Below are 14,727 nucleotides of genomic sequence, written 5' to 3' on the forward strand. Positions count from 1 at the left end.
AAGAAAATGTGCTTAATTTAGCTTAAGCAATGTGACCTTAAGCAAACACAGCCCGAGCTAACATAGATAACATACCCACATAGTTACATTAGATGTAGCTAAAGCTAACATAGCTATGCCAGCTATGTAATTAACATTATTACATAAGCCAGTGTAGCTAAATTAGCTTTAGCAATGAGAGCTTTAGCAACAGAGCTAAGCTTAAGAAGCTACATAGATAATGTATCTACTTGGCAACGCTCACTTTAGGTAAAGATAGCATAGCTATGATAGCTACATAATTAACATATAACATAAGCCAATGTAGCTAAGTTACATTTAGCAACATGAGCTTTGGAGAACAAAAGTTAAATCTAATGTAACCATGTAGCTAACAGATACCTAGCTTACACAGCTGCTTTGTGCACTTAGATTTAGTCACAGCAGCTACGTTATGATGTTGTTACACTATCTACACAGCTAATGGAGCTAACAGAGCTACGCCATGGCCCTAAAAAGAAGTTTAGTCAGGTTTTATTTTGAAAAGTTTAAGTGTGTATTTGTGTTCTGAAACAGACAGCCACTGGAATGCAGTCTCCAGCCAGAACCCTCTTTTCAAGTCAAAACCTGACATAATGTGACTTTAAAAGTACTCTGCCATTATAACAGGTGTACCTAAGAACATTTTTAAAATAATTTCTTTGTATGTCTTGAAGTACTTTAGGTAGATGTTTACTAAAGTGAAGTATCTGAACCAATCACAGAACAAACAGTTGTACTTTGTCAGGTAACAGTGATGTTCAGAAACAATACGTTCATGTCTGGAGTGTTTTTTATTTCAGTGAGGCAACAAAAATATGCTAATGAAGCTGGATGTTCTCCAAAAATAAACAAAAGGGGGATAAAGTGTAGTGAAGTGAACAGGTGGGAGGATCGTGCTGTGCTCTTCCCTCTTCTGCCTCCCTGCTCTCTGCAGACTTCACCACATGGAAACCACATGGAGGAGTCTCTGCGGTGGAGCTGTAAAACCTCAGAAAAAACAACACACATCCTATCTCCAAAATCACAGCTGCTACATCTGATCTTCAGCTGATTCTTTCTGCTCAATTATACAGGTTTTTAAACATTTTTGTTGCTGTTTCCTCACAGCTGCAGAAAGAACAGCGCTCTTGGTTTCTCTCCTTTCTGCCTGTGCAGCCTGTAATGACTGAGAGAGGAATGCTGCTGCTTTTATATAGGCCTCTAAAAATAACTCACCCCTCACTGCCATCTACAGGCAGACTGACAGCCTGCTCCAGCCAATAGCAGCGCCACATCCAGGAAAGCTCCGCCCCTCCCCTCTGTCTCAGAGCCTCCTTAATTGGACGCTAGTGACATCATCAACCCTATTTACCTTATTAGGTCACGCATGAAAGTGAGTGACAGCTGGCTCCGCCTCTCGCTCCCTCCCCTCGCGCGCCGGTCGCCTGGATTGCAGCGGGGTCCAGTCTGCTGCTGCAAGCCGAGCAAACCTGGCAACCTGGCAGCTTTTACGGGAGACCGATTGGCAATCTGGCAATGCGGAAATAGATCTGGCACCCCCGATTCCTGACTGAGGAGAGAGGCGTGACAGAGCGAGCAGAGAGGAGAGGGGATTGCATTGAGAAAGATAAAATAATCAACTCTTCTTTCCTCTTTTTCCTTTTTTTGAGTAAAAGTGCTCAGGTGCGCTCCTCCTGCACCAGCTGGGATTTTTCCAGCATTTGTTTCTTTTAATTTGACAAGTCTGAGAAGAAAGGAGGAAGAAGATTTTTTTTATCGCGCGGATTCCGGACTTCTTTACTGACTTTTCCTTTTTGCATCAAGCATGGATGTGTTGGCGAATTACAGTATTTTCCAGGAACTCCAACTCGTTCATGACACTGGTTATTTCTCTGCGATGCCTTCCCTGGAGGAGAACTGGCAGCAGGTCAGAGATACGTTTTATCATCTTGAAGGGGTTAGAAACTGGGATGTAATGTCACATGTGCGCTGGTTGCTGTTTTCTGAGTGTGTTTTCACTGTTTAGCATCAGCAGAGCGCTCCGGAGCGGCAGCAGCAGCCCCGCGTAGTTGCGTCTTTTTTTTTTTTCCTCGCTCACATGGAGCACGGCGAGGTCCGCTGACAGGAGAAAACACATACACACATAGAGGGGGGAGAAAGGGGAGGAGAGGGGAGAGAGGATACAGACAGAGCTTTACGCACTGATGGCACTGATGGATAGACAGCGTTTTAAAACGCGTAAAAACATTCTTTACTTTTACGCATGGCCACTTTTGCACTTTACGCAAACCCACCTTATTGTAAGGTACCCTTTACACTTAAGGGTTAACGAAACCCTTAAATCATTCATGTTAGAGCAGGAGCACGTTGTCTTATGAAATCATGGCCATGCTCAAATTCATCCAAATGTACCAAGACTTTACATGGCTCTGACAAAAAGCCTTAAACTCGAGGAATCAGGCAAAAAATGTTGCTTTCTCTAATAAAAGTGAAATTTCTTTCCTCAATTCGACATCCTAAGACGACTCAGACTGCTTACCCCAGACTTACCCTTTTATTTCACCCCTTTTCACTGCAAATAGGAAGATACCTTTGCAGCACATACATAAATAGCAGTTGTTCTATCTAAAACGCTATAGAGATCTGCAACATTTCTTTCAAGTTGGTCCAAAATTAGCTCCTCTTGTCCCTTTAACTCACTTGCAGTGCATATTTTACCTCAGTATGAGCGTTGAAGTTTAAGGGGGACTTCAAGGGTTATACAACACACACTCCCCTTTGGGCTTTACATCAACAATTCTTAATTTTAAGGAGTATTTGAACATTTAAAGGTTAATTAAACCCTTAAATAACTCCTGTTAGAGCATGAGCGCATTGTCTTGTGAAATTATGGTCATGTTTAAATTGATCCTAATCTACCAAGACTTAAGATGGCACTAAAAGCCTTAATATCAAAGAACTGTGATAGAAAAAATGCTTTTCCTTGAAACATGTTGATTATTTCCTTAATTTGACACCCTGCGGATCGAGCAGAGCTTGTTTACCCCTCACTCAACCTTTTAATTCCCCTCCTTCATTGCAAATAGGAAAAATCTTAGTCAAATATACATTAATTGCAGTTGATCCATCTGAAAATGCTATTCTGTTCTGCATAATTCCCTTCAAATTGGCATTTTGGACATAAGAGCAAGATTTGATGGTCCAGTCAGGACCAAAGTGAGCTCCTCTTGCCCCTTTAAATCACTTATGTAATGCATATTTACCTTCATACGAACACTGAAAGATAAAGGGGGGCTTCTACATAAAAAAGACATTACACACTCATTTTTGTGATTTCCCTTAAACCATGCCTTAATTTTAGGGTACCTTAAACAGTTAAGGGTTAATCAACCCATAAATCATTCATGTTAGAGCAGAGCACGTTGTCTTATGAAATCATGGTCATGTTCAGCATGATTTTAATCAACTAAGACTTTGCGTAGCACTAAAAGCCTTAAAATCAGGGAGAAATGACAAGAAAATGTTTATTCCCCTTAAAAATGGTTCATTATTCTTCATTATTCTTAAAAGCCTTAAAATCAGGGAGAAATGATAAGAAAATGTTTATTTCCCTTAAAAATGGTTCATTATTCTTCAGTGTGACATCCTTATAATGATCAAGCTCAGCTTGTTTACCTCTCACGTAACCTTCTGATTCCCCCCTTTTCAATGCAAACAGTGAATAACTTTTAAAAACATACATGAATTGCAGTTGTCCCATCTGAAAATGCTGTTTTGATCTGTACATTTTCTTTCATGTTTGCCGTTTGGAGGTAAGAGCAAGATTTGATGCTCCGGTGGGGACCAAAATGAGCCCCTTTAAATCTCCTATGCAGTGCATATTTTACTTTAATATGTACATTGAAAGCTCAAGGGGGCTTCTAGGTTTAAAAAATGTATATATCCCTTTGTTTTCCTTAAAGGCACAGGTGATTTAGACTCTTTTAGGAGTGCTGGAGCACCCCTGAATTTCATCAGTACCTTACCAGGTAAAATTTGACTCAAATTTAGAAAAATCTTTAATCTACTTCTAACCTCATGATTTAAAGCCCCTCTATAATGAACGACAGAGAAACTCATAAGTAAATGATGCAAAAGGTAAGTTCTGTATTTTAGGGACAATATAAACAGTGTGACAAGTCCTGCATAAGTTGATATAGTGTGGTTGAACTATGGCTCATCAATGAGTAGACTAATGGTGAGGTAGTAGGAGGATTTTCTTGAAATAAGTGGTTTAGCAGGAGGATTGCACACTTGAAAGGAACTCTGCATGCCACAATGTGATGCAGACCTGAGAACCCCTAAACGCCTGATCCTAAAATTGCCCCTGCTTAAAGCTTTTGAGGTGTTTTGTCTTGTTAAATGTGCATGAAAGAGACTTATTGCTGTGTTTGTCTTTCATTGACTGCTCATACAGTGAGTGAGTACAGATTGAAGGTGAAAGTGGAGTGATTTTTGCTTTGCAGTCTGAGCTGATGCTGGAGGAGAAAAGGCTCTTTTTAGAGTGGCGGATCTGATCGATAGACTGTCTGTCACTCTGATATGTTTGGATTATCACACATGCACACACACTGAACACACATCTATATGTTTATATATAGAGAGAGACACACAGATGCCACAGAAGATGGACACATGCCTAACAGCGAGTGACTGGTTCTTAAATAATATATCCACATCTGCCACTGTTTGTTTGCAGATAATCCTGCTGAATAATACATTATATGCCACTATAGAATATTTACCAGACTCTGTATGAGGGTTATTACATTTTCTGCCATGTGAAAGCCAGACTGGATTTATAGAAAGTGGAAGAAATAGAAGTTATGGTTATTATCTGTGCTCCAAATCCAAGTAAAGCAGCTGTGTGGAGACAATCATCATTGGCCTGTTCTGGTTTCTCAAATTTAAGTGGGTGTTTTAAACAGTTAAAGGCTCAAAAATCTTCTGCACACCATCTGTTTGACTATTTATAGTAGAAAAATGCAATAACAGAGGTGCTACAAATAATTTCCCTCAAGTTTCTCTGCTTGAACATGTCAATGGAAGCTGCTTATTTGTAGCCATCTTCCTGAACCTGATTTATCCACCATTTTAAGATGACTAAAGTATATCAAATTGTCCCAGCCTAGGTAAAAATCAGCTCACATGCTATTTGGTTGGTCAAATGTGTGTATTGAAAGTGGCTGGACCACGTGTGCACATATGCAAATCCCAGTGAATGAAGCCCAGCCATCATCCCTCTTCTCTGACTGTCTTACTGACACAAATTCTCACCGCCTCGTCCTATTTTTAGTCAAAACAGCTCGTAGTTTCATCCCCTGTAACCTATTTTTTCCCCGTCTGTAAGCATATTGTTAATTGATTGAGAGGTTTTGTAGAGTTTGGGGTTTTGATGTCATGTCTCATTTTACGCAGAATGGCTGGAAAAGCTGTTTAAATTGGTGCCTAGAGACAGAAATGTAGACCTGGGAAAAAGCAATTCTACCCAGTTTATCCACACTTTTATTGGCAGAAAGCTGTTTTACATATTTCAGCCTGGTACAAACACTGTTAGAGTGAGATGTGGGTGTTGTTGGGTTGGGAGTTTAACAGCAGTACCAATGGGATGGTAGAGTTTTAGGCAGTGAGACCAGACGTGAATGTAGCACCAGCCCATAGGCTGTAATGCCACATGGGCAGTCTTAGAGATTGTTTATGATTTGGATCCTCATTAGTGGTTTTCCTTGCAACAGCTAGAGGCAATAAGAGGTCATTGGAGACAATTAAAAGCTTTTTTTAAGGGAGGTCTGGCATTCTCTGAAATTATATTTGGTGGTCTTATTAGGATAAAATAAGAAGCTGGATACTAGTTTACCATCTGCATGTCCAATACAGAGTTAGCTCTTTAGCCTAGCTTGGCTAAAACACAAAGCAATGGAAACTACCAAATACTGTAAAGGGGCATTCCGCTAGTTTTAAAACTGTCAGAAGTCCACATAGTGTTGTGTGTATTTAACCTCCTACGTCCTAAGTCTCTGCATATCAATAGGACAACATCACATTTGGATTTCCTACAACATAGTAATCATTTCTGATAGTTAAACATTTTCAGATAATTTTCCAGAATGAGCATTTAAGTTTACTTAATTTGGTTTAATGGTGGAAGAATTCCCTGAGATTTTTGGAGGATTTTTCATGGAATTTTTAGATTTTTTTTTTTTTTTTTTTTTTTTTTTTTTGCATATTTTGGGCATTTCTATGGAAATTTGGGAAGTTTAATTTTTCATCTTTTTGGATTTTTTTGGTGGAAGGCATTGCTTAGAAAATTGTATTTTTTCATGGAATTTTTGGAAATGTATTTAAATAAGTTTCTAAGAAATTGAATTTAAGGATTTTTCATGGCTATTTTAGATTTTGTAGATGTTTTGGGAAATTTGCTGTGAAATTTTCAAATTCTTTCATGGAAATTTTAGGGAGATAATTTTATATGTTGAAGAGTTTCATTTGAAGTCTTGGGGGGGTTGCTCTGACTTTTTGGGACATTTTCATGGAAATGTATTTGTATGTTAAGGGGAATTTGTTTGGAAAATTTGGGGACTTTTTTTTTTTATTTGTCATTTTGTGGAAGAAGTTGCAGAGAAAATTTATTTGTTAATTTTGTGGATTTTGGGGGGGACTCTTTGGGGGGTACCTTTTGAAATTTTCAATAATTTTCAAAGAAATTTTAGAGAAAATTGGGGGCATTTCCCATTGTTTTCAAAAAATTTAGTGAATGTATTTCTACATTTTGGGGAATAAGCTTTGAAATGGGGGTGATTTGCAAATTTTCAGGAATGAGGAAAATAATTGGAATGTTTTGGCTTTATGATAAAGTTTCACTGAATCATTGGGGAATATTTGAAAAAAAATCTGATATTTTTTATGGGATATTTTGATAAAGTATGTTTAGAAACGTTCACAAAACTTTTAAGTAATTTCTTTAAATTTAAGTTAATTTGTGGATTTTGGAAAAGAGAACTTCCCAGAAACGTAGAACTTGTAAGTCCATCATCAAATTTACTTCCCTATCCTTCTCTCAATGACTGAGAGCATTTCTGACAGATTGAAGACCACCAACACCTGACCAACTGAGTGGGTCTGATGGTGATAAACCAAGTTATGTGATGCTCTGATGGCTCTGCCAAATCATCCCTGTCTTTGAACCTAGAGTAGCACCAAATCTACAATGACAAAATTCACTTTCTGTAAATATGCATGCTGTACTGCCCAAGCATTGTATCCTCATGCATTCACCCCTGAAGTGGGTGAGAGGTGTCACAACCTTCAATTTGCTTCTTATTTGGCCTAAATTCATTTAGCCCACAAGCTGTCAACCTTTAACTAGGCTAATGATGCAACTTTAGTGTTATCAACCAAAGAATGCTAAAAAAACTGTAAATTAGCAACTCTCCATTTAACAAATTTCCTTAAAAGTAAGAATGAAGCCAACAAAGTCTATCTGGGAGAAACTGCCATCTCTGGGGAATAATGCACCAGCTGCCATTTCTTCAGCTCCTTTAATTTGTAGTTTTTGTTTTTACAGGGCAGTCATTGGACAGTAGCTTTCTTAGTGCATAAAAATATCTAACAGCAGCATGGCAGCTGTTTTACTCTCATATAACCCCCCAGCCATACACCAAGCAGCAGACAGCTGGCAAAGAAAGTGGAACAAGCAGCAGCTAAAAAGAAAGATATTTTTATAAGCACTTGGGGGAGACCTCAGTGATGGTTAATATTGTATCATTGCTAGACAAAACCGGCTAATAAAAACCCATTTATTTAATTCTGAATGTGGCTTGAATAGAAACAGTTTCTGTATTTAGTCGTCTTGACCATTCACAAATATATCTTTGCTAAGATGCACGTCTTAAATCTGCTCCCTTTGTCCACTGAACCAGTAAAGTTAAATAATGTCTCTATGTATGTGAAAATAGTAAAGCTAACAAGTTAGCAGTAGATCTAAACACAACCCAGAGCAAATAGTTTGCTACTTTGTGCAAGCTAGCTAAAGAAACAACAAGGAAAGATGTGATTGACATTGTTATTAGACCACTTCTACTCGAACTTACTTGCTAGCTGTGTCAGACTGCTTTAAGTGTTTGTGCTTAGGTTGGCTAACGACATAAGGCCTGACATAAAGATGATAGCCTACATATTTTCTAATTTTCTGAGCCTCAGATTCTGGTAGTGTTGCTGCCTTCAGCAGCCTCCTATCATGGTTGATTTTAGCTTCTAAAAGTGTCTCCAAAATCACAACAACTAGCTAAAGCATGCGATTGTATCTTGCTGAATGCAAGTTATAGAGACAGAAAGATTTTCCTTATATAGAGGCTAAGTGACAACCATGTAAAAGTCATAATATTGATGACCATCTCATTAACTTTAACTCCTGTAGCCAAAATAACCCTGTGATTGATTAAACTTTTGGTTTTATTAGCAAATAACTAAGCCAATGCTCAACAAAACTCTAGTTATATAAGTCTTTAGTCCCTGACCAGTTAGCTAAAGCTACAGTAAGTTCAAACACAATTTAAGCTAATGGTAGACTACTTTTGCCATGTTTTTTTAAGCTATTTCTACCTGCTTCAAGTGTTCATGCTAAACCAGGCTAACAACATCTTAGACTTGAATTTTAGCTAGTAAATGTTTTCTAAATCAAGCAGCTCAAATATTCAGTGGATGTTTCTGCTTTTAGATTTTAGATTTACTCCCTTTTGTTTTTGCTTTTAGATTAAAAAAAATCTTCAGAAACACAACTACTTGCTGACTCATGCTAACTTGCTACATGTCTTGGACAGTAATGATTTCTTTCTTTAGTTGCTAAAACCATTTAAAAACATAATTTTATGTTGCATGTCTTTTGTAGCTTCTGTTTTTTGCCTAGTGATCTGGTTTTATGAGCAAACAAGCTAGGCTATTCTATGCTAGTTAGCTAACCAAAGTAAATTAAGAAACTATTTAAGCTAACCGTAGACTACTGTTGCCATGTAGCTATTTAACCCTGTTTCAAGTGTTTCTGCTAAGCTAGGCTAACAATATCTTTGACTTGAATTGGTGGATAAGCATTTTGTAATTCAAGCAGCCTAAATGTTCTGCGAATAAACTGTTTTTAAATCGTTTTCCATCATATTTTTGATTTTAACTTTTACGAAGTATCTCCAAAAACACCACTACTAGCTAATACTTGTTATTGAAACTTACTAGATGTAGGGCTTAGACATTGAAGATTTCCTACTTTTGTTTCTAAAAGAAAAAATTTAAAAGCCATAATCGAATGTCTCTAACTCCTGTTTTTGGCCTAATAGTCTGCTTTTATCAGCAAAAATCCAAGCTAAAAATATCAACACTCCTGTGCTATTTTGAGCTAATTAGCTAGCTAAATATAGTAAGTTAAGATACAATTTAAGCTAATGGTAGACTGCTTTTCCCATATTTTTAATCTAGCTGTTTCCACCTGCTTCAACTGCTTGTGCTAAGCTTTGCTAGCAACATCTTGGACCTGAAATGCAACTGATAGACATTTTGCTGTTTAGGGATGAATCCCATCATGTTTGGAGTGAGCTTTCAGAAAATAGCTCGATTTTATTCATACAAACCAGTGCAGTTTTTATATTCTCCAAGAGAGTCATTAAGATTCACGCTCAGATTTTCAGAGTGGAAAGTGCCAGCTTATTGAGTATGGAAGAACACAACTGAGAGGAAAAGATGAGTTTCCTCAAATTTATCTGCACCAGTGGGGACAAACACTCACAGTGAGAACACACACACCCACGCTTTTTCCACTCCTGCTCCTTCTGTCTCCCTCCATCCCCTCCTTCCCTCCATCACACACACCCACACCCACACACACACATGCTCGGCTGGCATGCACTAATGGAAAGCTATGGTCTGGCAGGACTCATCCCGCCACTTTCGACAGTAATTGGCCGTTTGCTGTCAGACGGACCGAGCTGCACACACGTCCACAACCATGCACAAACAAACAACAGGATTTGTGTGCGTCATTTATCTTCCTTGTCTGTCGCTGCATCATGCTCCTGGTCTTTGTTTCCTCGTACTGGCTTCTTTTATCAGCTGCTTTGCATCATGGCTAAACATGTGGAAAACACACACTCGCATGCATGCATAAACACACACTGATTCTCTCTCTCTATTCCTCTCCTGTCTATCAGCCTTGTTGCCTCTGACAGCACTAGTCCATGTTCTGCATATAATTGCTGCATCTTTGCAGGTTGAGAATGATGTGATGGGCTTTAGGGATTTGTGTGTGGTGTCCAAGGATAAAATGGCAAACCCAGACTTCCCAATTAGATGTAATCCATTTATTTCAAAGCAGAGCCACGCCAAAGTCGGATGAGTAGGAGTGGAAAACAGACACAGTGAAAACTAAGGCTACATGGAGTGGAAAACAGATGCAAATGCTCAGGTTTTATGCTGCTGTTTTAGCTTAAAGATCCACGTTTAAAGACTCACACTGCGTGCAGGTGCAGTGCTTTACACGGTCAGATTCTCTCACCGTCTCCCTCTCATCCTGTCTCTTAATTTGTGTGCACGGTGTGTCTGTAGATCTTCTCAAGCTGATTGATTTATTTGCTGCGGGGTCGTTACAGCACGATGCTTCCAACCAGCTCCGTGTTACTGATACACACAGTCTCCATTAAGGCCCTGCAAGCCTGCAGCCCTGCACCTCTCTCAGGAGTGCAATCTGTGCGTCGTACATACAGCAGTTCATGATGGCAATATAGCTGCTGCTTTAACCATTTCATGTCTCATCCTCACAGGAATGCTGCAAAGAAACACGATCAGAAATCTTAGTTAAATTGATCTTTTTTTTTACATTAACGTATCCATTTCAAAATAGAAGCCCAAATTCAGAAACTTGCCCTCGGAAGTTGCCTAGAAAACTCCCTATGGTCATACAGTGACAGTGCTGGTAACAGGGCTTGATATTAACACCTGCCAGCCAGCCAAATGGTGGTGGATCCCAGCCATGGCAGGTAGTGCAGCGACTCCCACTAGCCACTTTGGCAGGTTGAATTTATCAGTGACACATCCTGTGCTTTACTGTAACTGTGCTCTGCTGTTATAATGCCAGTGTTTGTGAACACTGTGACAGTGTTCTTTCAAGTGATGGGAAAAAATCTTCAAAGTTGGAGATACACTGTTCATGCACATGAAGATTTGCATATCTGTTTCGAGAAAATCTAACATGCCATCATCAACCTTGATATTAAACTATATTTACAAAAAAGAAAATTGTGGCTATTGAAAATTTTGAGTGACTAGTAACTTTGGAAAACAATTAGCCACTGTAGCTGTTAGCAAAAAAAGCTAATGTAAAGCCCTGACTGATAATATTTATTCAAGTAATGTAAGGGTTAATGACATTTTCATATAAAGACAGTACACTAAAATCAAAACCTAGTAACCTTTTAATTATTTTTACTGAATTACAAGATACAAGCTGTCCTCTTTTGTTGCAAAGGGATGTAAAAAGCTTTTATAATCATCACTCTTTTTTTCAAAGCTGTGTTTAGTTCAAAATGTAAACAGCAATATTCATGCAATATCATTTTTGGACTGGAATTCTTTGTTATTGTAGGAATGTGATGGTAATGCCTATTATTCAAGACTAAATGGGTTAAATATGCATCATATTTCAGCAGATATTGTAATCAAAAGATATGCTGATATTTACGACATAATATCCATCATACTGACAAATACAACTGGAGAGATTTAGGCAAGACTAACAGATCTACAACAGCTGAAGTCTTTTTTTCTGTTCATGCTCATTCCCTAAACTTTGAAGTGCATTTTAAAGACTGAAGTTTCAGGTCTGAACTACATTTATATGTTTTTATTTATATCTGTATGTGCTGAAATTAATTTAAAAATATTGGCATATCAGAATTTGGGAAATATTAATTATCGTGCATCCCTAAAACTGATAGCTCTTTCATTGAAGACTAGGAATCGGGCACTCAATCCAGGATGCAATATATGTCACAATATTGAATATACATTATACATTTTTTTAGTTTTTTTTTTTTTTTTATAGAAAGAAATCAAATTGAAGTCAAGTAGTAGATAAATATGAGTCTTTTATTTTAATGTTATGAGAGTAAAAATGCTACTAAGGTTAAACTTTTGCTTTAGTTTTCTTTATAAATAAATAAATATATGCTGTTTTTCCTTCATAAAAATTACAGGGATTATATATCACTAATTAAATCATAGTTTGCACAAATAGGGAATAAATCTTTAAATGTGCAGAGTTGTATTTCTGGCATTGAATCATAGACCTAAAGACTTTAAAAGTCTCTTAATTTTATCCCTCTAATACAAGTTTTCATTCGTGTTTTTGAAAGTTGGGTCATTTTTACTCACCCTTATGCTTTAATTGTCATCCACAATCCTTAATATAACATCTGTCTACACTGAAATAGCACTTATTCATACAAGTAAGGGTTCAAATTTGCTTCCCTACATTTGTCATTGATGTGTTTTGGTGCCTTTCGCTTTGCATCTTGGTGTGGTTTTCCCATTTGCTTTACATGCTGCATTGTTGTTGTGCTATTTGGACCATTTATCAGTCTCTTTCAATGCAGTGTTTCATCATATATTTGTATGATATAATATAGATAGACCATATTTTTCTCATCCTTTGTTGTTTTGTAAGGTACTGTTCCATGTTGAAGACACATGCTCGGATCTATTTAAGGAGTTTTGCATGTTTAATTCATTTAAAGTGGGCTTGCGTAACTATCCCAACACTGAAAATAATACCAAATGTTTCCTCCGCCACTAGAAGAGCCAAGATATATCAGTCATTACAAACTCAGCGGTGCAGCCTCTCTTGTGTGAGTCCATATTGTTTCCCCTCCCTCTCATCTCTCCCTAACCTGTTAACCTACTGAAGGACCCCCTCCATGAGCTCTGTCTTCTCTCTGTCTCTCCCTCAGTTCCTCTCTCTCTCCCCCTGTTGGCTTCAGGCCGGCCCTGAGAAGTTTGACAAGATAATGAATTGCCATGCATGCTGCAGTTTTTCACATTTCACAGCCCAGTAACTCTGCATGTAGGGACCGGGGGAGGATGGATGGAGGGGATGTGGGGGGTGATGGTTAGAGAAAGTGGAGGATGAGAGAGAAACAAAACAGCGGCAGAGGTTAGAACGAGAAATGCAGGTGGAAGTTAGTCAGGAAAGAGAGGCCTTTTTCCTTTTTTATTTTAAACTTTTTGTCTCTCTTGCCACTCTTCCTTTGTTTCAACACACACTCAGAGATCGACTCACACACGCAGAGTTATGTAATTGTCTGTGGTGCACAGCTGCTTCCTCATAGTCACAGCAGACAGAAAAAGAGGAAGACGAGGGCAACAAAAACAAATGAATGGAGAGAAAAGGAGGAAAGAGATAACAGGGAGGTGGAGGAGCAACAGAGAGGACAACCTGAGCCGAGAGATTGAAAGAGGAAGGAAAGATTATGTAAAAAATACTCCATTAAAGGGAAAATTAAGATGAATTTACCATGCAGTTCCTATGCAAATCAACCAGATCTTTAATTGTTTCAATAACTTTAATTATAACAGCAGAGCAAGCATAACTAGTGCTGGAATGATGCACATATATATCAAGTTTATTCAATTAAAATGAGGAAAACAGTTTTATGAACTTAAAAAATGGTAGAATTCATCCATAAAGAGAGAAAGTACAAAGCGTCTGGTCTTGTATCATTGGCCTTGTTGACTCTATATTTTGCTCAGTAAACAGTGTTGAGGCTAATGTGTCATCACTTTTAAGGACTGTTATCACTGCCTAACTTGGTCTGGAGTGAATTACCGTAATAACTATAATATGGGTTACTGTAAAAGTGACCTTTAAAAACAGTCAACTTTTTATAGATTTTCAGGTCAGCAGGTCAAAGCTTTGATTGTCCATTACTCAAGACTACAGATAGATAGATAGATAGATAGATAGATAGATAGATAGATAGATAGATAGATAGATAGATCTGTCTCGTACTTTCTTTCAGAACGAAAGCAGGTCTGTATATAAACAGGAAGTCAGTGACTCTTTGTTTAAGACAGTACAAAAATCCCAAATGAAACAAAAAGCAGTGTTAAATGCAAATAATTGACAATAAAAAAGAGAGTTAATCACATTTTTTAAAATAAATTATTTGACAGCCCTATTTCAAATTTTAAACAAGTACTGCTTTGTAAAATATAAGTAGTGTTATGTTGTGGTATATGTATGTTAATGTATGTAGTACCTCCAAGCAGCCAATAGGCTGGAGTCATGATGTTTCTGGGTTGTCCATCCATCCAAATACAGGCTGGTTAAGCTCACCTGCACGTCGGTGTCATCTGGGCCTCCGGCCTAGTTTGCTCTAGCAGCGTTTCGGTGAACGGCGAGCCCAAGCTTCATTGCAGTTCAATTTTAGTTCGATTGGGTTTTAACTAAAAAACAAGGACTTGTTCATTCAACTCGTTTGTGGGAGTTGGTTTGATGTCCGTTGACAAGTTGGCATCCTCTCCTTCCCTCAGTGGCAGCTCCCCGCTACCTCCGCCTTGTGACGTCATTTAAAAGTGACACAGTCGCAGCTTCACGCACACCGCTGGCATGGTGCATTCAAGACATTCCAACACCGCTTAACCCAGTGTTTA

At 38.2% G+C, this 14,727-nt stretch overlaps 1 protein-coding gene across 1 annotated transcript in view; it reads left to right on the forward strand.

The window, feature by feature from the left end:
- Positions 1 to 1,471: 1,471 nt before the first annotated feature.
- The window catches only part of klf7b (Kruppel-like factor 7b), a 116,922-nt gene continuing 103,666 nt past the window's right edge, over positions 1,472 to 14,727 (forward strand). The window contains exon 1 of the mRNA XM_041807756.1: positions 1,472 to 1,927. Coding sequence (XP_041663690.1) covers positions 1,826 to 1,927 — 102 coding nt within the window. The 5' untranslated portion in view covers positions 1,472 to 1,825. The remainder of the gene's footprint in view (positions 1,928 to 14,727) is intronic.

Source organism: Cheilinus undulatus, linkage group 15, assembly GCF_018320785.1.
Source record: "Cheilinus undulatus linkage group 15, ASM1832078v1, whole genome shotgun sequence".
NCBI lineage: Eukaryota > Metazoa > Chordata > Actinopteri > Labriformes > Labridae > Cheilinus > Cheilinus undulatus.